The sequence below is a fragment of the Lagenorhynchus albirostris genome, chromosome 13, assembly GCF_949774975.1.
Source record: "Lagenorhynchus albirostris chromosome 13, mLagAlb1.1, whole genome shotgun sequence".
Lineage (NCBI taxonomy): Eukaryota > Metazoa > Chordata > Mammalia > Artiodactyla > Delphinidae > Lagenorhynchus > Lagenorhynchus albirostris.
Window position 1 is genome coordinate 70,818,310 of NC_083107.1, and position 24,118 is coordinate 70,842,427.

General features: G+C 38.6%; 1 protein-coding gene across 10 annotated transcripts in view; it reads left to right on the plus strand.

Annotated features, from left to right (window-relative positions):
• Window positions 1-24,118, plus strand: part of ITSN2 (intersectin 2) — a 161,360-nt gene that overhangs the window by 37,292 nt on the left and 99,950 nt on the right. For 9 of the 10 annotated variants that reach the window (XM_060169732.1, XM_060169734.1, XM_060169733.1 and 6 more), the window contains 10 exons: window positions 10,139-10,231; window positions 12,324-12,387; window positions 13,572-13,735; window positions 15,078-15,284; window positions 15,419-15,515; window positions 16,339-16,478; window positions 21,252-21,315; window positions 21,850-21,987; window positions 22,452-22,537; window positions 23,233-23,495. In XM_060169732.1, coding sequence (XP_060025715.1) covers window positions 10,150-10,231; window positions 12,324-12,387; window positions 13,572-13,735; window positions 15,078-15,284; window positions 15,419-15,515; window positions 16,339-16,478; window positions 21,252-21,315; window positions 21,850-21,987; window positions 22,452-22,537; window positions 23,233-23,495 — 1,305 coding nt within the window. In that variant the 5' untranslated portion in view covers window positions 10,139-10,149. The remainder of the gene's footprint in view (window positions 1-10,138; window positions 10,232-12,323; window positions 12,388-13,571; window positions 13,736-15,077; window positions 15,285-15,418; window positions 15,516-16,338; window positions 16,479-21,251; window positions 21,316-21,849; window positions 21,988-22,451; window positions 22,538-23,232; window positions 23,496-24,118) is intronic. The other variant, XM_060169731.1, reaches the window with a different exon arrangement.

Consider the following 24,118-nt stretch of genomic DNA (forward strand, 5'->3'; position numbering starts at 1 on the left):
CAACTGACAACATTTCCGTAGGTCTATTTCTTTTTAATTATCATCAAGGTGCAGATTAAGACCCTTAATTAAGCCTGCATGGATTCTAATCCCGCCTTTAACATTTGCCGACTTTGTTACCTTGGACAAATTATTTAATCTCGCCATGCCTCTGTTTTCTCCTCTGAAAAACAGTGATAGTAATAATAGTTACCTCATAGAATTCTTGTGAGACTTAATAGAAACAATACATGTAAAACTCTTAAGGAAAGTACCTGACACATAGTAAGTTTTGTTAAATGTTAGCTATTGTTATTTTGTCAGTCTAATAGATAAAAAAATGATATTTAGTGTTTTTTAGTGTGGATATGTTACATATTACGTGTAGTATTTACAACAACCCTGAGGAGTTAGGTAATACTCTTGTTTACAGAGGTGGCAATCAAGGTACAGAGAATGTGAGCATCTTATCTATCTATGTACACTGGGAGACAGTGTAGTGTAGAGAGTTCAGGCTACCTAGGTTCTAATCTCAGTTCTGCCACTTGTTAGTTGTGTGACCTTGAGCAAGTTCCTTTACCACGATGAGTTTTGGTTTCCTCATCTGTAAAATGCGGGTAATAGTGTAGTACCTTATATATAAGGTAGTGGTGGCAGCCGGTGAGTTACTGTATTTGAAGTCCCTGACCGATAGGGCTCAATAAAGGTGAGTTGCTTCCATCTTTGTAATCCTTTTCGTTGTGGTCATTATTTTTTTATCATCAGCATCATTTTTCCAAAGTCATACAGTATTAAATCAGTTCTGTAGCCACACTACTTGCCTTCCTAGTCACAGGATTCATGATTGGTTAATTTATTTCATGATAAACTAATAAAGTAGGGGTTTCTTTACCATGTGTATGGTATTTATTTTAAAAGTGTGTAGCTTTAGCTATTTTAGGTCTTTAGTTCTTCAGTACATCTGTTCTTTCCTTCCTCCCCCCACCCCACCAACCCCACCCCCAATGCAAGGCTTATGGGGATCTTAGTTCCCGGACCAGGGACTAAAGCAGGGCCACCGCAGTGAAAGCACCAAGCCCTAACCACTGGACTGCGAGGAAATTCCCTGTTTCTTTATTTTTAACTCTAATCTTAAATCTTGTCTTTAAGAGAGGATGTTTATAGTTTATTTTAAAAATCCACTCATTTAAGGCTTAGAAATATTAAATCCATCTAGCGTTTAAAATTATAGTGGGCAGGGCTTCCCTGGTGGCGCAGTGGTTGAGAGTCCGCCTGCCGATGCAGGGGACATGGGTTTGTGCCCCGGTCTGGGAAGATCCCACATGCCGCGGAGCGGCTGGGTCCATGAGCCATGGCCGCTGAGCCTGCGCGTCCGGAGCCTGTGCTCCGCAACGGGAGAGGCCACAACAGTGAGAGGCCCGCGTAGCACAAAAAAAAAAAAAAAAAAATTATAGTGGGCACCTATATTTCAGTGATATGCATTCCTGTAAACAACTTTGTAAGGCAAATTTTTATGGACTATAGTCAGCAAATATGTTTGAGTTTACATACCTAAACATACTTGGTTTCTTGTTGGTAGAAGCTGAGTAAACTGAAAAGGTAATCAGAAATGAAGTATAGGTGATTATTAGCCATGTTGAATATATAGCTTTAAAGACCTCCACAGAAAGCTGATATAACTATATATGAAGGATGGACAACAGAAAGATTTGTAAATGACTCTTGTCTTTCCCCAAGTCCTGATCTTACCTCTCTGCTTTTTCTCTACTCCAATTTTTCCAGACATTTTTAAGTGTTTGTGCTGGGTACTCTGCCAGTTCTGAGCATAGAAAGATAAACACACAAAGCTCTTGTCCTCCAAGGGCTCATAGTCTGGTAGAACAGATGGATAGCAAACAATTACAGAACCTTTTTAAGTGCTCTATAGAAGCATGGAGAAGTCTCTTGAGAATCTAGGGGAGGAAGCAATTAATTTGACCTGCAGGTGTCAGGGACCTCCTGGAGAAAGTGACACCTGTCCTGGACCTTGAAAGAGAAAGTTTGAAATGGAAGACGCTGATATGAATGGCAATCCAAGTAAAGGAAACATATGTCATGGGATGAGAAAGAGGATGTTATGTATATGGCGTTTGTAAGAATTTACTTTTCTGAGATAGGGATACACTACCAGCATTCTTGTTGTTCTTGGTTTTTGTTTTGTATAGATTTCTTTCTTGTTAAATAGTAAATAATAGTATCACGATTAACATTTTTCTACATATTTTTTATATAATCAGTGTTCAAAAATTTTTTTATTTTTGGCCATGCTGTGCATCTTGCAGGATCTTAGTTCTCCCACCAGGGATCAAACCTGGGCCCCCTGTGCTAGAAGCATGGAGTCCTAACCACTGGACCACCAGGGAATTTCCCCCCCCCAGTGTTTTAAGATACATTATTCCAAGGGAAAATTTGGTTACTCTGACATGTAAAAGAGACACATATTTTTATATTCAAATGTCAATTTATATGTATCTCCTTTACATTTTGTTGCTGGTCTTTTTTATTTATTTATTTATTTTTGCGGTACGCGGACCTTTCACTGTTGTGGCCTCTCCCGTTGCGGAGCACAGGCTCCAGACGCGCAGGCTCAGCGGCCATGGCTCACGGGCCCAGCCGCTCCACGGCATGTGGGATCTTCCTGGACCGGGGCACGAACCCGTGTCCCCTGCATCGGCAGGCGGACTCTCAACCACTGCGCCACCAGGGAAGCCCCTGCTGGTCATTTTTAAATTACAAAAATAATACTGCTAAAGTAAAATAAATATCAAAGTAGTCAGGGAGGCAATGTGGTGTAATAGTTAAGAGCAGAAACTTTGGACTTATACTCTAAAGTACACGAAGATTCTAGCTAAAAATTGAATCAGCTATATGGTGTTAGGCCAGTTATTTAACTTCCCGAGCTTTGTTTTTTTCGTCTGTAACTTCTGTAAACCTTGTTCACGGAACTGTTGTAAAAATTAAACGTAATATTAATATGCTTAGCATGGTTGCTGGTATAAAGTAATAGTAAATAGTAGTTGCTTCTTCTACTAAGTACTACTATTACTCTGCTAATGTTGTTGGACTTTAAAAGCAAATGATAAGAGAGGGAAGGTTGTTTCTCTGAGATGGTCAAGAGTTGAGAGAACAGTAGGGTAAAGGGGATTAAAAAAAGATCTACGTATATCTCTATGAGAAAAAGTAAGAAGAGATTAACTCATCTTTTAACAGGATAGAATTGCAAGATGCCTGTGGCATCCTTAGGAGAAAGAGACCACATAATTCACTTTGACAGCCACCAGTTGTTGCCTTTGGACAGCATTATTTGCTAGTTGTCCTGAGTTGGCTGGAAGGGTAGAGGTGGAGCAGAATATTCTGCGGAGTGATAGAAAGAAGAGGAGGCAAGGTGCAAACCTGGTTTGTATAGGACAGTGTTTCCCCACCCTGGCTGCACAAAAGAATCACCTGGAGAGCTTTTTAAAAATTGTGAAGCTTGTGCCTCATTCCCCAGAGATTCTGCTTTACTTGGTCTGCTGGAATAGGTTTTGTCTCCTAAAGCTCCCCAGGTGATTCAGCCAGGGGTTGCATATCTCTGGTGTAGGACATTGGCTAGTCAAGTATTGCCTGCTACATACTTTATACTTTTGAAATCACCTTTACATACACCATTCTTACAACAAATCCTAGGTAAGGAAACAAAGGGTGAGGAAGTTTAAAGGCCTGCTCAAGTCACAAAACTGGTTAGCACACAGGAGCAGAATCTCCACTGTGTTCCTTTATGCTCCACTGCTGCCATTTAGCTATGAAAGGAAGAGGGTGGAGATGTATTTGGGGGTAGTGAGTTGAGACTGGGTCTCATGTTCAGAGCAAATGGAAAGGATCATAAAATCATTGTTTGTTTTTCATGGCTTAAGAGACCCTCAGACATTTTCAGATTTAGTAGACCATTGTCTGTTTTAACACCTCTGGTAACAAAAGAGTAATTTCTGGTGGGGTTGATTCCCTCTTCATACAGTCCTAACTTTCTTCAAAATGGTGGTCCTTTTCCTAATTCATGTATGGAAGGCAAATAACCACTTCGTATTCTGCATAACAACTTGTAGAAACACTTAGAGTTGCTACCATGTCTTCTTTAATCTTTTTTTTAAACTGAAGTATAGTTGATTTACAATGTTGTGATAGTTTCTGGTGTACAACAAAGTGATTCAGTTATACATATATATATACATATTCTTTTTCATTATGGTTTATTACAGAATATTGAATATAGTTCCCTGTGCTATACAGTAGGACCTTGTTGTTTATTTTATATACAGTAGTTTGTATCTGCTAATCCCAAACTCCTAGTTTATCTCTCTCCCACCCTCTTTCCCCTTTGGTAACCATAAGTTTGTTTCCTGTTTCTGTTTCGTAAATAAGTTCATTTGTGTCATATTTTAGATTCCACATATAAGTGATATCATATGGTATTTGTCTTTCTCTTTCTGACTTACTTCACTTAGTATGATCATCTCTAGGTCCACCCATGTTGCTGCAAATGGCATTATTTCATTCTTTTTAATGGCTGAGTAGTATTCCCCTGTGTATACATACCACATCTTCTTTATCCATTCATCTCTCAGTGGACCTTTAGGTTGCTTCCATGTCTTGGCTGTTGTAAGTAGTGCTGCTATGAACATTGGGGTGCGTGTATCTTTTCGAATTATAATTTTATCTGGATATATGCCCAGGAGTGGGATTGCTGGATCATATGGCAACTCTATTTTCAATTTTTTAAGGACCCTCCATATTGTTTTCCATAGTGGCTGCACTAATTTACATTCCTATCAAGAGTGTAGAAGGGTTCCCTTTTCTCCACATCCTCTCCAGCATTTATTTGTAGACTTTTTAATGATGGCCATTCTGACCAGTGTGAGGTGGTACCTCATTGTAGGTTTTTGATTTGCATTTCTCTAATAGTTAGCAATGTTGAGCATCTTTTCATGTGCCTATTGGCCATCTGTATGTCTTCTTTGGAGAAATGCCTATTTAGGTCTTCTGCCCATTTTTTGATTGGGTTATTTTTTATCACTGTATTGTATAAGTTTGTATACTTTGGAAATGAAGCCCTTGTCATTTGTATCATTTGCAAATATTTTCTCCCAGTCCATAGGTTGTCTTTTCATTTTGTTTATGGTTTCCTTTGCTGTGCAAAAGCTTGTAAGTTTGACGAACTTATGGTTACCAGGGGGGATTGGTGGGAGGGAGGGATGGTTAGGGAGTTTAGGATTGACATGTACACAGTACTATATTTAAAATGGGTAACCAACATGGACCTACTGTATAGCACAGGGAACTCTGCTCAATATTACATAACAACCTAAATGAGAAAAGAATTTGCAGAAGAATAGATACATGTATTTGTATAACTGAATCTCTGTACTGTACACCCGAAACTAACACAACATTGTTAATCAACTATACTCCAATATAAAATAAAAGAGTTTTTAAAAAGCTTATAAGTTTGATTAGGTCCCATTTGTTTATTTTTGCTTTTACTTCTATTGCCTTGGGAGACTGACCTAAGAAAATACTGGTACAATTTATTTCAGAGGATGTTTTGCCTATGTTCTCTTCTAGGATTTTTATGGTGTCATCTTATATTTAAGTATTTAAGCAATTTGGAGTTTATTTTTGTGTGTGGTGTGAGGGTGTGTTCTAACTTCATTGATTTACATGCGGCTGTCCAGCTTTCCCAGCACCACTTGCTGAAGAGACTTTCTTTTCTCCATTGTATATTCTTGCCTCCTTTGTCGAAGATTAATTGACCATAGGTGTGTGTCTATTTCTGGGCTGTCTATTCTGTTCTGTTGATCCATGTGTCTGTTTTTGTGCCAATACCACACTGTTTTGATTACTGTAGCTTTGTAGTATTGTCTAAAGTCTGGGAGGGTTATGCCTCCAGCTTTGTTCTTTTTCCTCTGGATTGCTTTGGCAATTCTTGGTATTTTATGGTTCCATATAAATTTTAGGATTATTTGTTCTAGTTCTGTGGAAAATATCATGGGTAATTTGATCCCTGTCATCTTAAATCTGCAGATTGCTTTGGGTAGTATGGCCATTTTAACAATGTTAATTCTTCCAATCTAAGAGCATGGCATATCTTTCCATTTCTTTGAATCATCTTCAGTTTCCTTTATCAGTGTTTTAGTTCTCCGCATATAAGTCTTTCACCTCCTTCGTCAGGTTTATCCATAAGTATTTTTGTATTTTAATGTGATTTTTAAAAGGGGTATTTTTTTTTTTTTTTTTTACTTTTTCTTCCTTAACCTTTGATTATTCGGGCTTAATATCTTTAGTTCCTTAATTGCCTCATAGAATATTTCTAGGCCTCTCATACCACCTTCTTCTCTGGAGCTGCTTTGTTGTTCCTATTGAAATATGCACTCATAACTAAGTCTTGTTTCAAGATAGTGATTTAATTCTATGTTATTGGCCTTTCTCTTCCTGGATCCTATTTAAATTATCAAAGAGAACATAAAAAAAAAAATCCAAGGTAGCTTTAGGAAATCACGTCACCGTCGGTGTACCAAAAACTTTGAAAGTTTCTAGAAATTATGAAGCAGATTAGATTGGATTCAACATAGACATAGGAGAGTCATGTTTGATAAATAAATGGACTGATGTTTTCAGTAGAGCTGTTGAGTAAAGGGGGCTGGAATGCAGGGTGGAACATGGGACTGATGGCAAATTGAAGGATTTCTATGACTCCAATGAAGTTGGAGCAGTTCTCCACAGAATTTAACCTCAAACTTTATGGATGCAAACAGTACTCTAAGTAGGGCATTTGTTACAGAAATAAGATAAAATTTCAATGAACTACCGAAAGACAAGTGAGGGCCAGCATGTTGGTCTGGAATGACTGGGGGCTATAGACACAATGGGAGTTTATACTTACAAGCTGGTTCCTGTGGGCATTAACTGGGTGCTCATGAGAAAGATGGAGGCTGTGCAAGAGACCAGAAAGAGCCCCCACCTCAGTTGCAGGCAGCTGTAGGCAGACAAACATGAAATACCATGCATTTCCTTGCATCTCTTTTTCCTATTAAGTAAAAACCTTAAGCCACTGAGAGTGGGTCAGTTAAAGACTCACCCCAAAGACACAGGCAGAGACACATTGTTGCTGGGGTAAGAGTAGAAGAAAAACCTGTCTACCCCTGAGCGCGGGGGAAGGAAACCTTGTGTCTAAGATTCTATACCAATACCAAGCAGAGGTATTACTCCTACTACTGCTGGTGGACCAGTAGGAAAGTGCTTCCCAAGACCAATCACAGATACAAGGAGAAGTTTGGATGCCCCAGGGTGGAGGGGCAGGAACAGAGAAATCCATACCCCTGGGACTCAGGTGCACATGACCTGCCTAAGACTGAGAGTGGATGAGGATCAGATGGTAGTGAAAGCCATCTGGTTGGGGATGGCAGACTCAGAGTCACATAAATTTTAAGGTGCTTCCAGCAGTTTAGGAGAGCCACACCAGCGCATTGTCCTTAGGGAAGAAGACTCCAGGGCCAGTTCTGAAAGAGAAAAGGTCATGCTTCTCCCACTCCCATACCTCTTGGGGTCTAAGGTATGTCTCTTCAGATGCCTGCTCCTTGCTCTCCACTGCCAAAAGATCTCGGTGTTCCATTTAGCTATAACTTCATTATCTTCTAGTGATCTAAAAGTGTTAGGTGCAAGAGGGACAGGGACATTTTTGTAAACCCTAACCAGAATTAACTTTGACTCCTCTAGGTCCCTTTTTAGCTGAGCTGCCACCTGGAGGATGCACCAACCAGCTGAGGCGATGATGATCCCTTTCTTAGGGACAGCACATTCAGTGGCCAAACTGTCTGAGTTTAAGGAGTAAGGTGAACCAGGAGGAGGTTATGGAAGCAGAGTCAGACATCATCAGTGCATTGTTGAACAGCTTTTCTGATAAATGATTCATTAGCGTCAGTGCAAATAGTCTAGAAAGCTAAAAACATGACACAGATTACTTTCAAGGGCCACAATAGTATGGACATGAGGGGCTGATTGGTAACCTGAAAAAGTGTCAGTAGCTTGAGGAACCACCAGTAGCCCTAGGGGGAGATCAAAAGTTTGATGTAGTCCATCTGCCAAGAGCCAAAAAAGGGCAGTGCCCTGTGCAGTGAGACCTCCCAGACAGGAATCATTAAGTCTGGCATGCAGTGGTATCCTCTGCATCAGAAACACAGAGTCAGACTTAATCAGAAGCTTGATTTCAGTCTAAATTAGAGAATGGGCTCTTGCCATGGGTAGCTACATTAAGTGACCCAGACCATTCAATTAGCAATTAAAATTTGTTTTCAGTTTGCAGCCCCAAAGAGGCTACCTTTAATCTGTCAGTTGTAATTTTCCGAGTGGCAAACCAAACAGCTGGGCCACTGGCAACAGCCCAAGAATCTGAGTTCTGCCCACTGAAGAGAATGCTGTGTCTCCTTTTGGTTCTGCATAGCTCTGAGGCTGAACAGTCATGGCAGCCCAGTGGACACTGTCAGCTTCAGCTTCTGTAAACCATTAGTGAACCAGGCTGAGGCATTTCAGGGAACCTCATTGATCCAGTAGCTTTGCTTCAGACAGTGGAGTAGGAATAAAGTTTCCCCTCAGAGGATTGGCTGCCACTTTTTCATATAAAGCCAAAATGCCGTTGGGGCAAGGCTGTCCTGTATTCTTGAATATACCATTTCCATTTGGCAAGCAAGGCTTTTGGGGGTCCTTCTCACCTTGTTAGTTGTGGAATTTAAGTTTGACCCACCCCCAAATGGGACTATCAGGCCAGAGAGTCACTAGGCCTGCCTAGATCAAGCAGACCCATCTGGAGGCTGTTTTCCTTTGCCAAAGGCTCCACTTGGCAGAATCCTCAGTAACAAAGATTTGTGCTGTTTCCAGTACCCAGAGTCTAATTGTGTTGGGGTTCACCAGCTAGTCCTGCTGGTGGAGGTATTTAGTTTAGCCAGTAGTAGTATATCAGTGTTAATTTATGTGTTTTGACAAATGTGCTGTGGTTATGTAAATTGTTAACATAGTGGATATTGGATGAAGGATATACAGAAACTCCGTACTATCTTTGCAACTTTCCTGTAAATCTAAAAGTATTTCAAATTGAAAAATTACTTTAAAAAGTACCAGATGGGGCTTCCCTTGGTGGCGCAGTGGTTGAGAATCCACCTGCCAATGCAGGGGACACGAGTTCGTGCCCCGGTCCGGGAAGATCCCACATGCCGCAGAGTGGCTGGGCCCATGAGCCATGGCCGCTGAGCCTGTGCTCCGCAACGGGAGAGGCCACAACAGTGAGAGGCCCGCGTACTGCAAACTTTCCCACACTCACGTGGTGCTTTAGCTATTAGTCTACTCAGTGCAGTTGCAGTGTCTTGAACATGCCTTGACTTCTCATGCTACGCCCTTTTTGTATGAAATGCCCTTATCCCACCTCTTCACATGGCAAAATTAAAGCCAAGCTTCAAGGCTGTGCCTTGGTCTTACCTTTCCTGTTAGCTCATCATTGATGCTTCTGACTCAGTACTAGCACAGCTTTTTTTTTTTTCGGTACGCGGGCCTCTCACTGCTGTGGCCTCTCCCGTTGCGGAGCACAGGCTCAGCGGCCATGGCTCACAGGCCCAGCCGCTCCGCGGCACATGGGATCCTCCCAGACCGGGGCACAAACCCGTGTCCCCTGCATTGGCACGCGGACTCTCAACCACTGCGCCACCAGGGAAGCCCTAGCACAGCTTTTTGTATGTATTTCTGCTTAGGATGCTTCACAGGTTAACATTGTAAATGCTGGTAGTTATCTTCTAGAGTAAGAGTTGCTTGAGGCTGGGAATAATACTTTATTCATCTTTTCATTTCCAGTATTAGCTTGTTGCCCACTTCCAGTGAGTCGTACACAGTAATTGTTCAAGTAGATGTTAACTGGGTGAGTGAGTGAAAAGCCTTAGGGCCATGCTATGTATGGTTATGATAGAGCTTTCCTCTTTGTGTCACTTCAGTATTAAGTACTGTCATTAAATGGATATTTGTGATTCTTGTTTACATTTTGGAATTGTATTTAAGTATTCTCGTGTATACATTATAAAATCTTTTTCTTTCATTTATGTTTTAGGAGGGCCAAACATGTGGGCTATTACCTCTGAAGAACGGACTAAGCATGACAAGCAGTTTGATAACCTCAAACCCTCAGGAGGTTACATAACAGGTTTGTGTTTGTATTTTATTTGTAAATTATGCTCCTTTTCATGTAGTATCTTATAATTAGTTTTAATTTGACTGCCATTAATTTGTATTATTTAATGATAAAATTCATATCAATCAGAATTCTAGAATTTTTTTAAAATGTGACTTTCTTATTTTACCCGGAAGCATCTTAATTTGTTGTCTTTGGATTTGGCATAATAGAAGATCTTTTCCTGATCCTAAACTTTAATTGTCCAGTTTCACATTTTAACCTTATATCTGGAAAGTTTTTCATTTATTTCTCAAGGTAGTTGAGACTTTTTGCCCTAAGCAAATTTATTACTGTGTTCTTAATATGTTGTGCCAGTTACTAGTATAATGATCAGTATTACTAAAACCTAGTAGAAATATATATATCAGATCAGTTTTCTTGAAACTAATCTAGAATTTTTTTTCCTGGAATCTGTTTTCCTAACATTTAGCCCTCTGACTTTGGGAGGCTTTATAAGCATTGATTGTTGATGCTATAGCCCTTGTTTTGCAAGAAGTCCCCCAGAACCAAAAGAGGATTAATTTAGGTGTGTCTTTCAAATTTTTTTCTATAAGTGAAACTTTCTTTTCTATGCTAAAGCACCTTAGGGCTTTATTTACAGTAGTAGTAAATATAATGGCTAATATTTACCAAATCTGTACTGTATTTCAGATACTATACTAAATGCACTATCTCCTTTAACCTTCACAACAAGCCGGTGATGTTGCCCTGTCGTTGTCTGTATTTAAAGGTGATAGAACTGAGACTTTGAGGTGTTCTGTAACTTGCCAAGAGATGGTTAGTGGTGATCTGGGCTTGGAAACCTTTCAGTCTGACTTTGGAGTCCATCCTCTTAAACATTATAGTTTAATGTTATTTGCACTTCAGTAATAAAAACTACCTTACCTGGTATCCGGGTTGGGATTTGATTACCCTACTTACAAGGTAATAATTTGGTCTGTTACTGTCTCATGGATGCTGGCAGAAGACCCAGAATTCCTGAGTCAGAGACCAAGGACATTCTTTCTAATGGCACAGCTGGTAGCATGAGCACTGGCATATTTCTGTCCATTTCCCTCATCCCCTGAGTCACATAGGGGCCAGGCAGAGGGGCCAGAAGCATGCTGCACATGCGGTGGTTGTGTTATAGAAGAGGAACACTGGGCTTCAGGGAACCCACCATTTTTCAGCAAGCAGTAAGCAAGCTTATTCTTTGTCCCAGAGGGAAACATTACCTCATCCTTCAAGACAGCTCACTGCAAACCCAACTCTGAGACATGATCCAGGTAAAGAGCAGTTAGGATCTTACGTTCTTGGCATACACAGCAGGACATATCAGACACCCATGAGGCGTATCTTTCCCAAACCTTGTATTTTTTTAATTAGAGCTCTTCTAGGGAATAGTGTTTTTAACTATAAATTTTATTAGATAGGTATATTATCAAATAAGACCCTAATTATGAGGAAAAACTAAGATGAATAATGTAATCTTTCATCACTGATTAATGCATATATAACTTCAGTTGTGACATTTTTGTTTTAAAACCTGTAAGTCTTATTAAAGTAATATAAATAATTTTTCTTTAATAATTGTAATTAGGGACTTCCTTGGTGGCGCAGTGGTTAAGAATCCTCCTGCCAATGCAGGGGACACGGGTTCCAGCCCTGGTCTGGGAAGATACCCCATGCCACAGAGCAACTAAGCCCGGGCATCACAACTACTGAGCCTCTACTCTAGAGCCCACGCTCTGGAGCCCGCGAGCCACAGTTTCTGAGCCTGTGTGCCACAATTACTGAAGCCCGCACGCCTAGAGCCCGTGCTCCGCAGTAAGAGAAGCCACCGCAATGAGAAGCCCGCGCGCCACGAAGAAGAGTAGCCCCTGCTTGCTGCAACTACAGAAAGCCCACGTGCAGCAAAGAAGACCAATGCAGCTAATCAATCAACAATCAATTTATAAAAATTAATAATTGTAATTAAAATAAATCAATAACATTGTTATTATTGGCCATTATTATTATTCAGAGGCATCAAAGTAATTCCATTTACTAATACGCTGTTTGATTTTTTTTTTATTGTCTTCAGGTGATCAAGCACGTACCTTTTTCTTACAGTCAGGCCTGCCAGCTCCTGTTTTAGCTGAAATATGGTAAAATGTTTTCTTTTGTAGATGAGCTTAACTTTCTGGTAGTCTGACTTTGTTCTGTTTTTAATACTTAGTGTTAACATAAAGTTGTTTTTACTTGTAGTCTGTTGTTAATAAGAGTATTTCTGGGCTTCCCTGGTGGCGTAGTGGTTGAGGGTCCACCTGCCGATGCAGGGGACACAGGATCGTGCCCCAGTCCAGGAAGATCCCACGTGCCGCGGAGCGGCTGGGCCCGTGAGCCATGGCTGCTGAGCCTGCACGTCCAGAGCCTGTGCTCCGCAACGGGAGAGGCCACAACAGTGAGAGGCCCGCGTACCGCAAAAAAATTAAAATAAGAGTATTTCTTCAGCTTTTTAGAAAATAAATTTTATTGAGTAAATGACTAAAAATCAATTGGGGTTTTGTTCTATAGGATAAATTTCTAATTTCCTTAGAATTTCTAAGGAAAGGAAATTTCTAAGTGTTTTTCTATTAAAAAAACACTTCTTTACAATTTGGCAAGAGTCTTGATCTTCATTCTGTTATTTTGTAGTTGTTTCATTTATTTCATCATCTATAAACCCCACATTAGCCCTCCCTTCCCTTATTCCTACCTTAAAGAAATTGTTCTTTATAATATCTAAGGTTTTGGGTTTTTAATGTATTTACAATAAACATCAACCCCTACTCCATCCTTCTTTCCATTCAGAATATCCCCATGCCTGGCAGAGTGCCAGGCACATAGCAAGCATTCAGTAAATACTTGAACAAATGAATGAATTGTTTACAGTGGTTATACTCTTGTATAATTTCTTTCCATCTGCACTGGTGGAATTCATCCCAAAGGTATCTAGATACTATATAGACTGATAGTATTTTATTAGATACTATCTTTGGTCAGTGTATATTAATGTACAGGTTTTAGTGTTTTGTTATACACATACACATATTTAATTAAGTGATGATCTACATGTAAATGCTATGTCATTGTTTCCATTTTATCATCCTCCTCAAAAGTAATGTTGACCCTGAATAACAATCTGTCACCCTCCAATCTAAGTAGCAGATGCATTAGTTTGATCTGCTGTCAGGTTCTGTGAGGAGGGCCCTGTTCCATCCTGAATAAAAGAGTGACTTTGGGCTCTTAAAATCAGGGGAGCTCAATACATCAAAACAAAACAAATCTACCGCCCTCATTGTCCTTTTAGGGCTTTGTCAGACCTGAACAAGGATGGGAAGATGGATCAGCAAGAGTTCTCCATAGCTATGAAACTCATCAAACTAAAGCTTCAAGGCCAACAGTTGCCCGTGGTTCTTCCCCCTATTATGAAACAACCTCCTATGTTCTCTCCATTAATTTCTGCTCGTTTTGGTATGTGTTTATTAATTTAATTAGATGCATTTGATAGTTAAACTTGATTCCTAGGCATAATATTTGAGAATCAGAAAAGGATTTGTTGGCATAAAATGACAGTCCCCAGACTCCAAGTTAACTTTCATGTCTGAGACTAGAAATGTTAAGTTCGCTGTCATAGCTAGGGAGTCCATGTGTCCCAGTTTTCCAGGGACAGTTGTGATTATGCCTGTTGTCCTGGCATCTAGTCTGGTTAGTGTTCCCTTTCATAATTCCCAGTTGGATGATAAATTATATGATCCTGCTAGTTATAGCTGAGCCTAAATACTATTCTTAATTAGTTTCCTCTATACTCTGTATGCATAACAAAACTGTGAACACTTTAAACTCGAAATGGTTTCATTTGGGGGGTAATTTAAAGTTATACATAAGTAGAAATTTCTTTAATTTAAAGGTTAATTAGCCAGCTAAATTTAGGGCTAAAAGTTGGAGACTTCGTGCTATTTAATTTGCATATTCATCAGAGGTAACTAGTTTTCCATTAATTTTGATTAGCCATTTTCCTATTATTTGTGAGAAGCACTCATTGGAACAGAACATTCAGTTAGATATCTCTATGTATCAGAAACATGTTCTTCCACTCTAGATGTTAGACCTTAAAATACTAAATTCTTTCACTATTGCAGTGAATTCTAGAGATAACATCAAATCCTTGTGTAACCATATTTATATAGTGTACTTCATATTCTGCAGTTAGTAAACAAATGAGTCATCACTTTGTTCCTTTTAAAGAATTGTCCTTGAATCCATATGTATTGTGTTACATATAAGAAAAGTGAAACGTGGCATGCTTTCTTCTTGCACATAGTGTGTGTGCATAAATGGTTCTCTTAAAGTATGCAGTATTTAGAACATCCTTTACAGGGGACGGGAGAGTTTGGGGAGTGAATGTGTGTGTGTGTGTGTGTGTGTGTGTGTGTGTGTTAACTCAACAGCACTGTATTTATTATCCCTACACAAAACCCCACATTTGATCAGGTAATACATTCTCTCATTGAGGATACTAATATTTAGTTGGAAAAGGCTCTTTATAGTTTTATTCATGATACTAGAAGAGAATTTTTAACTCCTTAGTAGGCATTCACTTAGTTCACACAGGTCAGAATATTGATATTAAAAGCAGTAGCTTACCTCCTGCACTGCACTGGGTCCAAGCTGCTTTAGTGAACTTTTTAAAACTAGTTTGCCAACAGTGTTTCTGTAACATAGCAGTTGCTCACTGTACTGTGAACTTGTTTTCTGTCATGTGTTTTATAATTGGTTTAGCAGCACTGGGGAATGTGTTCTGTTTTGTCCTTAGGAATGGGAAGCATGCCCAATCTGTCCCTTCCTCAGTCATTGCCTCCGGTCGCACACATAGCAACTCCCTTGTCCTCTGCGACTTCAGGGACCACCCGTCCTCCCCTAATGATGCCTGCTCCCCTAGTGCCTTCTGTTAGCACTTCATCATTACCAAATGGAACCGCCAGTCTCATTCAGCCTTTATCCATTCCTTATTCTTCTTCAAGTAAGTGCTTTGTTTCTGATGACTCGGTATTTTATTATGAAGAAACTGTTATATTTGCATCCCAATAGATAGATTTCCTTCATACTTTGTGAAATTGTTTGGTATGAACCTTTTTCTTTTTTCGTTTTTTTTAGCATTGCCTCATACGTCGTCTTACAGTCTGATGATGGGAGGATTTGGTGGTGCTAGTATACAGAAAGCCCAGTCTCTGATTGATTTAGGATCCAGTAGGTATGAATACTTAAAACTTCCAACTTTTTAGGCTTTCAATAACGAGTATTTAACAAAAGACTTTTTTTTTTTTTAAAGCTCTGAGCTTATCCAGGTTTTACTTTATAGTGGCCAAATGTAAACACTTGGTAAATTTACTATTTGTAATTCACATAAAATAATTTTATTTAAGAATTATTAACTGTGGTATTTTACTTTTGAAAAATATATCTTATGTAAACTAAAAATATTCTATATTTTTAATCAATCAATTTTTTGCACAAAGCTACATTTTTCTTTCAAAAATATTTCTCAAAACATCTCATAATCATTGTACATTATTATTTCTCGAGCAAAAGCTGCTGATTGAGTATCTTTAAAATTTCAGAAAGCACAAAAGCATCAATGTTCATTCATCACCACTCGTATAAATCACAATAATACTCTTTAAAGCAATGACCCAGAAGAACAATGTCTGCATCCTTGTTTAAACACTCACTGATTGTGTGACCTTGTTTTTCTCAACATCACTGAGCCATAGTTTGTCCATCTAAAGGATGGAGACAGTAATACTTTTTAAGTTTGTCATGAGGATTAGAAATAATATTTGTGAAAACCCTAGCACAATGTGGGGCCTGGCACATAGTAGGTTCTTGGTATATGGTAGTTTTGTACTTCATATGGTATTTGCTTTCCTAAGAATAAGGATAATTGATTAAATTTTTTCAGTATCAAGTATAAAAGTAATTACTGTTATATTATAGAAGGTATGATTCTTATTGTCTCTGACTTAACTAAACGTATTTTATTTAGTAACAAAAATTTTAAATAAATTTTGTTACAGCTCAACTTCCTCAACTGCTTCCCTCTCAGGGAACTCACCCAAGACTGGGACCTCAGAGTGGGCAGTTCCTCAGCCTTCAAGATTAAAATATCGGCAAAAATTTAATAGTCTTGACAAAAGCATGAGTGGATACCTCTCAGGTAAGTGGCATACGGTGCTTAAGAATGTGAGAGAGTTATGATTTTATATGGACTTCTATTAAAGAAATTTTATTTGAAGTTGTATTTTGTAGCTCATTTAAAATTTTAACATCCAAAAAATTTAGCAGGCATTTGATAAATACAAATAATGTTTAAGTTGTGTAAGAGTTCAAAGTTCTTATAATCAAGTTGAGCACACCCAGCATTTTGGAAAGAAGACCTCTCCCTTGAGAAGGTCAAACCTCATCCTCCAATGCAGTGAATGGAGAACTTCATGTGATAAGAGAGTATGGCACTAAGCTTCAGCTCAGTTTCCCTGAGAGTCTCCTTCCTCATTGGTTCTTTCTCTGCTTGTCCTTCCGAACACCTCATGTGAGCATTGTTCCCCTTTAAAGCTCCAACCCAAATGTAGCCATAAAACCTGACCTGAGATCCCCATAGAACATTTGAGTCCATGCTAGAACAAACATCCAAACTTCACTAATTGAGGATAGTGAAGGGGGACATAAACAGAGGGTAATAGGCAAGTAGAATTCCCATCTTCTAACTTTTGCCTCTCTCTTCACTTAACAACGAATTATAGTTTAGACAGAGTAAAATGAGTGTTTAAAAATAATAGAGCTTTAAAGTGCTAGGGAACATAGAATAGGAGATATTAATACTGAAGAAATAAGATAAAACATCTTTTAGGAAGGGAGCATTGAAGCCCTATCATGAAAGAAAAAAGTTAGGATTCAGATAGAGATTGAAGGTGAGGGCATTTGAGGGTGACAAGGAAGAAATCCTAAGAGCAAAAAGTACACGACATGTTTGGAGGATGAAAAGCAGTATATGAAATAGGAGTATGGGGTCTCTAGTTGTGCACTGGAGCAAGGGAGCAATAAAACTTTTGGAATTGATTGGAAAAGCTAATACGCAATATGCAATATTTTCTTTAAAGATACATATCTATGTGGTAAAATCTTTAAAACAAAACGAGAATTATACACAAAAAATTGAGTATAGTAGTTGCCTTTTCTGTGGGAGGCATGGAGATAAAATCAGGGAACACAGATAGCTTCAAAGAATTGAGTAATGATCTAGTTCTTAAGTTGTATAGTAGTTTAATGGGTGACTTTTATTAGTATACTTCATAACTTACAACTATACTATATATGTATCAAATATTATATAAGAACTATAAATTTCTGTAACTTTGTTAAATTATGTGGAACTATACTGTATTTTTAAGTAATCTTTTTTTGTTTTTTGGAATTTTAACATCTCTGAAATTGGGATGTGTATTATCATCAGTGGTATCTTAGCATTGTGTCATGTTTTTTTTTTTTGGCAGTGATTTTTCCTTCTTAGTGTTACTTAAAATAATGGGGTGTCTTATAATCAATGGCATTTTAGATTCTGTGAAATTATATTCAAACTATAGTATTTAAGATTAACATAAAGTAAAAAAAAAAGATTAACATAAAGTCAGACAATTCTCATATTTGAAAAAATGAACTTCTTTGGGCCCTGCATTTTGCATTGAAGAAGTTTCTTTTTTCAGATTAACAGAAGTGGACTAAAAAGACATGTACAGAAGTGTTCATGGCAGCTTCATTCACAACATCCAAAAAATAAGTAGCCTAAATGTCCATCGACAGGAGAATGGATACATAAATTGTGGTGTATTTCTTTAGCAGAATACCTTGCAGCAATAAAAATGAATGAACTGCTGATACATGCAACAACTTGGATCATTTCACAGATGTTGCATGAGTGAAAGAAGTCTGGCACAAAAGATCCATAATATTTAATCCATTTATATGAAGTTGAAGAACAGGAAGCTGAATTGATGGTGATAAAAATCAGAATAGTGTAGTTACTCTGTTGGACAAGGGACCATGTTAGAACCTTCTGGGGTGCTGGAAACATTCTGTATCTTGAGGTGGGTGTTAGTTGCATGTGTGCATACTCATGTAAGAATCCACTGATCAGTACACCTAAAATTAGTACCCTTTGTGTATGTACTGCAAACATAGAGTATAAACAAAAGTGGGTTTGTGTTGCAGTATGAAGGGCAGTGGGGAGCCAACTGTGAGGAAATGTTCCCTTAATGTTACTTTATTTGTATGTGACACATTGCATGAAGGGTGTGTATTGTATTTTCAGAATATGTTATTATTCTTAGACTTACAAGAGTAAAGCTATATATCGGTAGTTAAGGGAAGGATTGATTTTCTTTGAAAGAAGAAGTTGTCTCTGGTGCTTGAAACTGAGCATGAGCCCCACGTATATGAGGACAGGGCTAACCTAGACTTATGTGGTATGCTTTGTTCAGTGAATGTAGCAGTTAGTGGTCTAATTTTTCCCTTTTGTTCTTCCTCCTCTCTTCCCCATAAACCCTCAGTCATGATTTATTTAGATTGATTCATTGACTCAAATATTTCCTGAATCACATATCTTCTGGGCACTCAGTATGACACTGGAATGCAGACAAGAAGACATGTCCCATGTCTTTAAAGAGCCCATAGTATAGGTCACATAATCTCAGTGAATAGTGGTTTAAAAGTGCTGTGATTAATACGGATGAGAAAGTGACTAATGCTGAGGATGTAAGAGAGCGTTTCACAGGAGAGGTGTCATTTGAGCTGGATCTTAGAGGATAAATAGACTACCTGGTAGAGAGTCGGGGGACTAGCATTTTAGGCGCAGGAAATAGGATATCCAAAGTATTGGCAGACCAGTAGTGTGCATGCTCGAGTGAGCTTCCTTAGTGCAGCTTCCTCTGCTGCCTCTCTTTGGCCTATTACTCACATGGCCTGCACACATTTAAGCCTTCCGCCAGTGCACTTTTAAGCATTGCATTCCTTCCCTTCCTCCTGTTGTTTGCTCTGTTGCCTAGTGCGAGGGGTCTGCTTTGTTATCTTTGTCCAAGAGCTGAAACTTTAGTTATAGAACCTTTCTTGGTTTGAAATGGCCTGCCATTTCTTTATTGGAAGAATCCTCTTTTTAACATAAAAACCTCCTCAAATCTTAGTTTTTATATGAAATCTATTGAGAAGTATTAATTGAGTGAGGCTGTGAGCTATTTCCAGTGTGTTTCCTTTATGTGATTTCTATTAAGTGGCCAGATAAAAAAAAGAATGGAAAAGATTTTAAAATTATATAATATAAACATTTGATTGCTTGTTATAATATGTGGTATATTTGAGGTTGTTCCATATAGAATATGTAGCTTTGGTTATCCAGATCTCTGTGTTCAAAGCTCAGTGAAGCAGTGGGTTTACCGGCATCGGTGCTGGCTTTGTAGTGCAAGTTGTTGCTGAGGAAGAGCTGGCAGTTGTATCTCTTCCGTGCAGAGTTGTTTCGAGAGTCCTTGACTCAGGCTAACCTCAGGGTAGGGCTGACTCTTCTGGCACTTGTGGCGACCTTCCCTAGAGAAGCCTCAGGCTTCATCATGGTCAGAAAGCCACAGACAAGCTCACCAGGAGTGAACGCTCCTCTGAAGCAGAGAGGGATTTTCTGTTCTGGAATATATTCATTGAAGAAGCCTGTTACAGAGACATATTTTTGTTTTCTCACACTGAGGGAGAGAAAAGAAGTTGAACAGTTTACCATACATAGTAAGCATTCAATGAGTGTTAGCTATTGTTATTATCAGTTGCTATCACATAAGTAAGCCCCCATTGCACCTTAGATAGAGGATAATTTTGGATTACAATTTTCTTCATTACTTTAGCAAATATTTATTAAGCATCTGTTTACTAGGTGTGGGGTATACGTTAGTGGATAAAACAGTCAAGGCTTTTGTCTTCATAGAACTTAGCATAATAAGGGAAATAGACAAACAGGTAAACAAGCAAATGTTACATTACAAATTGTGATATGAGATATAAAGGATAAAAGCAGGAAATGTATTGAATGGTAGGGTGGGCAGAGAAGGCCTTTCTGAGAAGGTGACATTAGATTTCGACTTCACAGGTGAGAAGGACCTAGACATGCAATGATGTAGAACTGTAGGACTTGATGTTGGATATGGGTGTACAGGAGAGGGAGGGCTCAGGGGGGACTTTCTGATTTCTGGCTTGAGCCACTGGATGGATTGTGATACCATTCATAGAGAAGGGAGGACTGAGGAAGAATGATTTGGGTGAAGATTAGGAAGAGGGCCTGGATGGGGATTGAAAGAGTAGTTTTATATGTATTTGGTTTGATATGCTTATAAAATACATACATTGATTTTTCAGTTGGATATAGAAGTCTAAACTTAGAGGAGAGGTTTGGGCTGTGGATGTACATTTGGGAATCCTCAGCCTCTAGGTGCTGCTTAAAGTCATAGAAATGGATATGAATGCACAGAGAGAAAAGAGTGCCCAGGATAGATCCGTGAAGAATGCCAGCATTTACAGGTCATTTAGAAGAGGAAGAGTAGAGACGAAGGAATGATCAGAGAGATAAGAGAATATCTGAAAATGCTTAAGGAAGCTGTGCTTTGAGAGCTTGGCCTCTAATACTCTGTGTCGCTGGCTTAGTCCTTCGTGTCAGTCACTTGTGTGTACCATTATCTTCTGAAAGGACACGGGAGCACTTGATTCTACTAACTGTAGACTTTAAACTCCTTGGTCCAGGGAATGTGTTTGTTTTGATGACTACTGAATGCTCAGTGTCTGGTGCATGGTAAAAGCCGATGCTATCCCAGGGTAGCAGCAGTGTTATTTCAAGGGTACAGCTACTTAAGTTTGCATGACTTTAAGAGGCTAAAGAATTTTTTTATGCTTTTTCTCACACAATCAGGTTTTCAAGCTAGAAATGCCCTTCTTCAGTCAAACCTTTCTCAAACTCAGCTAGCTACTATTTGGTGAGTTTGCCCGTTGATTATGATTTTTAACTATACATTTTCTGTTATACTGTTTCTGTAAAAGTTTGTGACTCAGAAGCATTCCATAAAAGTGGCCATGTGAAAATTAATGCAAACCTGTAAGCAAATAAAATTGCTTGAATGTTATCCTCAAGAATTTGGCATTTAATTATTTTACAAGTAAAACTTGTTTGCTTTTATATAATGCCTTCTATGGAGAATTAGAGAATATCTCATTTTTAATGTGGAGCTAAATGTGATTTGATGGGTGAATTAACCATGTACCAAGACAAGCCACCTTTTCAGAAGGAATATTTCCCTTTCCATTTCAACGTTTCTTCCCTCTCTTTTGTGATATGAAAATTAAGGGTAAAAATTAGCTCACTTTTCTGTGTATTTACTTTTCACTAAAATGTGTTAACCCAGCTGTTCTACTGTCATTATTCTTGTTTTAAAAATAAAAAATTGAACTCTTCTGAAAATATTTTACTCTAAATAGACTTTCTTAGTTGTGAATTTTCATATTTTCTTTAGGACTCTGGCTGACATTGATGGTGATGGGCAGCTAAAAGCTGAGGAGTTTATCCTTGCAATGCACCTCACTGATATGGCCAAAGCTGGACAGCCATTGCCACTGACTTTACCTCCGGAGCTCGTCCCTCCGTCTTTTAGGTGAGTGCCTCTGTAGATGAAGGGGTGTTGTTTCGATCATGTTTGGCAGACATGATTATTACTTTGGGATTTCCTGAGGCCTATGCTCTAGTTTCATGGAAAATCGAACATTTACATTGCCATTTGATTTTGGTATTTAATGAGTTACACTGAGAAGAGAGCAGATATTAGAAGTAGGTGTGTATTTTCACCACACCATAGATAAGGAAACTGATGCGTAAAGAGATTAAGAATAAATTTACCCAAGAATAGCAATTGGCTGAACCATGATTTGAATCCACATCTCTCTGGCTTGATAATCCATATACTGCTGTACAGTGTAACTATAGACCACACTATATTTTAAATACCTTTAATTACATTCTAAATATTAAATTGCTCTAGTCAGTGGTAGTCTATATAGTCTGGTCTAAAAATTCTCAGATCTCATGATGCTAAATTTATTTGTTGTTTGCTTTTCTTAGAGGAGGAAAGCAAATTGATTCCATTAATGGAACTCTGCCTTCATATCAGAAAATACAAGAAGAGGAACCTCAGAAAAAATTACCAGGTAGCATCGAGTGTCCAAGTTGTATATTTATTGTGAATTCTCTTAAATTTTACCATGAAATATAAATGAATATTTAGAATTTTTAAATTCTTAATATTTTATATGCTGTATGAGACACTATTTGATGAATGGGATGGCTTTCAACATCAGTAAAATTAAGATAGTCAAAACTGAGAGGAAGAGACAGGTATGTATATTTGGCAAGAGTGTATGTATTAGGTGTCCTAGTTAAAGTGTTTCTCCCACTTTTGGAAAAATCATTATAGCAAGCTTTGTAACGAAATCTTGAGCTTTAAAAAAAGTTTAAATACTGGTTGAAAAAGTACATGTGTAGGTATTTTAAAATATTAAAAAGTTAATGACATATACCAAATATAACAAATATATAGCCATACAACTTTGGTTATCCTTGAAGAAAATGCTGAGGAAAAAATTGAAAAGCATTTTCATTGGCAGGAATAGTAAAATTATTTTTCTCTTGGATGGACTCAAACTTAGAGATTTGTTTTCCAAAAATGAATATTCTTATAAGAAAGTAAATATTTTACTATTTACATTTGAGTTAAAATTATCCTTCGGAGAAGTATCCACAGAGAAATAGCAGTCACGTGATCACGAGGCATGAGGACGTTGAAACTAGATTACAGGTTCATTAGGCTTGATGTTGAAGAATGCTTACAATATACCTTATCTAGTTACGTTCGAGGACAAGCGGAAAGCCAACTATGAGCGGGGGAACATGGAACTGGAGAAGCGACGCCAGGCCATGATGGAGCAGCAGCAGAGGGAGGCAGAGCGCAAAGCTCAGAAGGAAAAGGAAGAGTGGGAACGGAAACAGAGAGAGTTACAAGAGCAAGAATGGAAGAAGCAACTGGAATTAGAAAAACGCTTGGAGAAGCAGAGGGAATTGGAGAGACAACGGGAGGAAGAAAGGAGAAAAGAGATAGAAAGACGAGAGGTTATTTTTTTAAGTTGTTTTATTTCCCAGGAAAATCATTTCATTTAGTAAGTGGCTACATTTCATTTGATAAAAAATGGTAATCTTTGTTGTGCTTTTTCTCAGCATCATTCGTTCATTCTTACCCTGTACAAATCTGAATCTTCCTTCTCCTGTGGAGAGATAGAGGGTCCTTGCTTGTGAGGGGTTTCAGGGCTGGCAGCTGGTAGAGAAAGCATATCTGCAGGTGATACCTCAATCAGTGCAAGATTGGTTACAAAGCTGAGTTGAGTGAGGAGCCAGAGGAAGAAGTCAGTGTGATCAGGTCCTTAAACGAAAGTAAGCTTAGGATCCAGAGTGAAAGGCCAAGTAATTGGAGAGGCAGAAAGAAGAGAGTGGGGAATTGAAGGCCATGAGAGGGATCACGAGGGTGGGCTTGCACAGGTCTTTGGGAAAACTGGTGCTGTGTGGGGTCCCTGGGAGGCCTGGTTGTGTTTTCAAGGGCTGTGCGTGGACCACAGTAAATTACAGTGGCACTGAAATAAGGTAAATAAAATATTTTTCTTCCCTGATGACAGAATAAAGGTACAGTTATTCCTACTAACATTTGCATTTATGAAGTCATCCCTTTTTTTTTTTTTTTT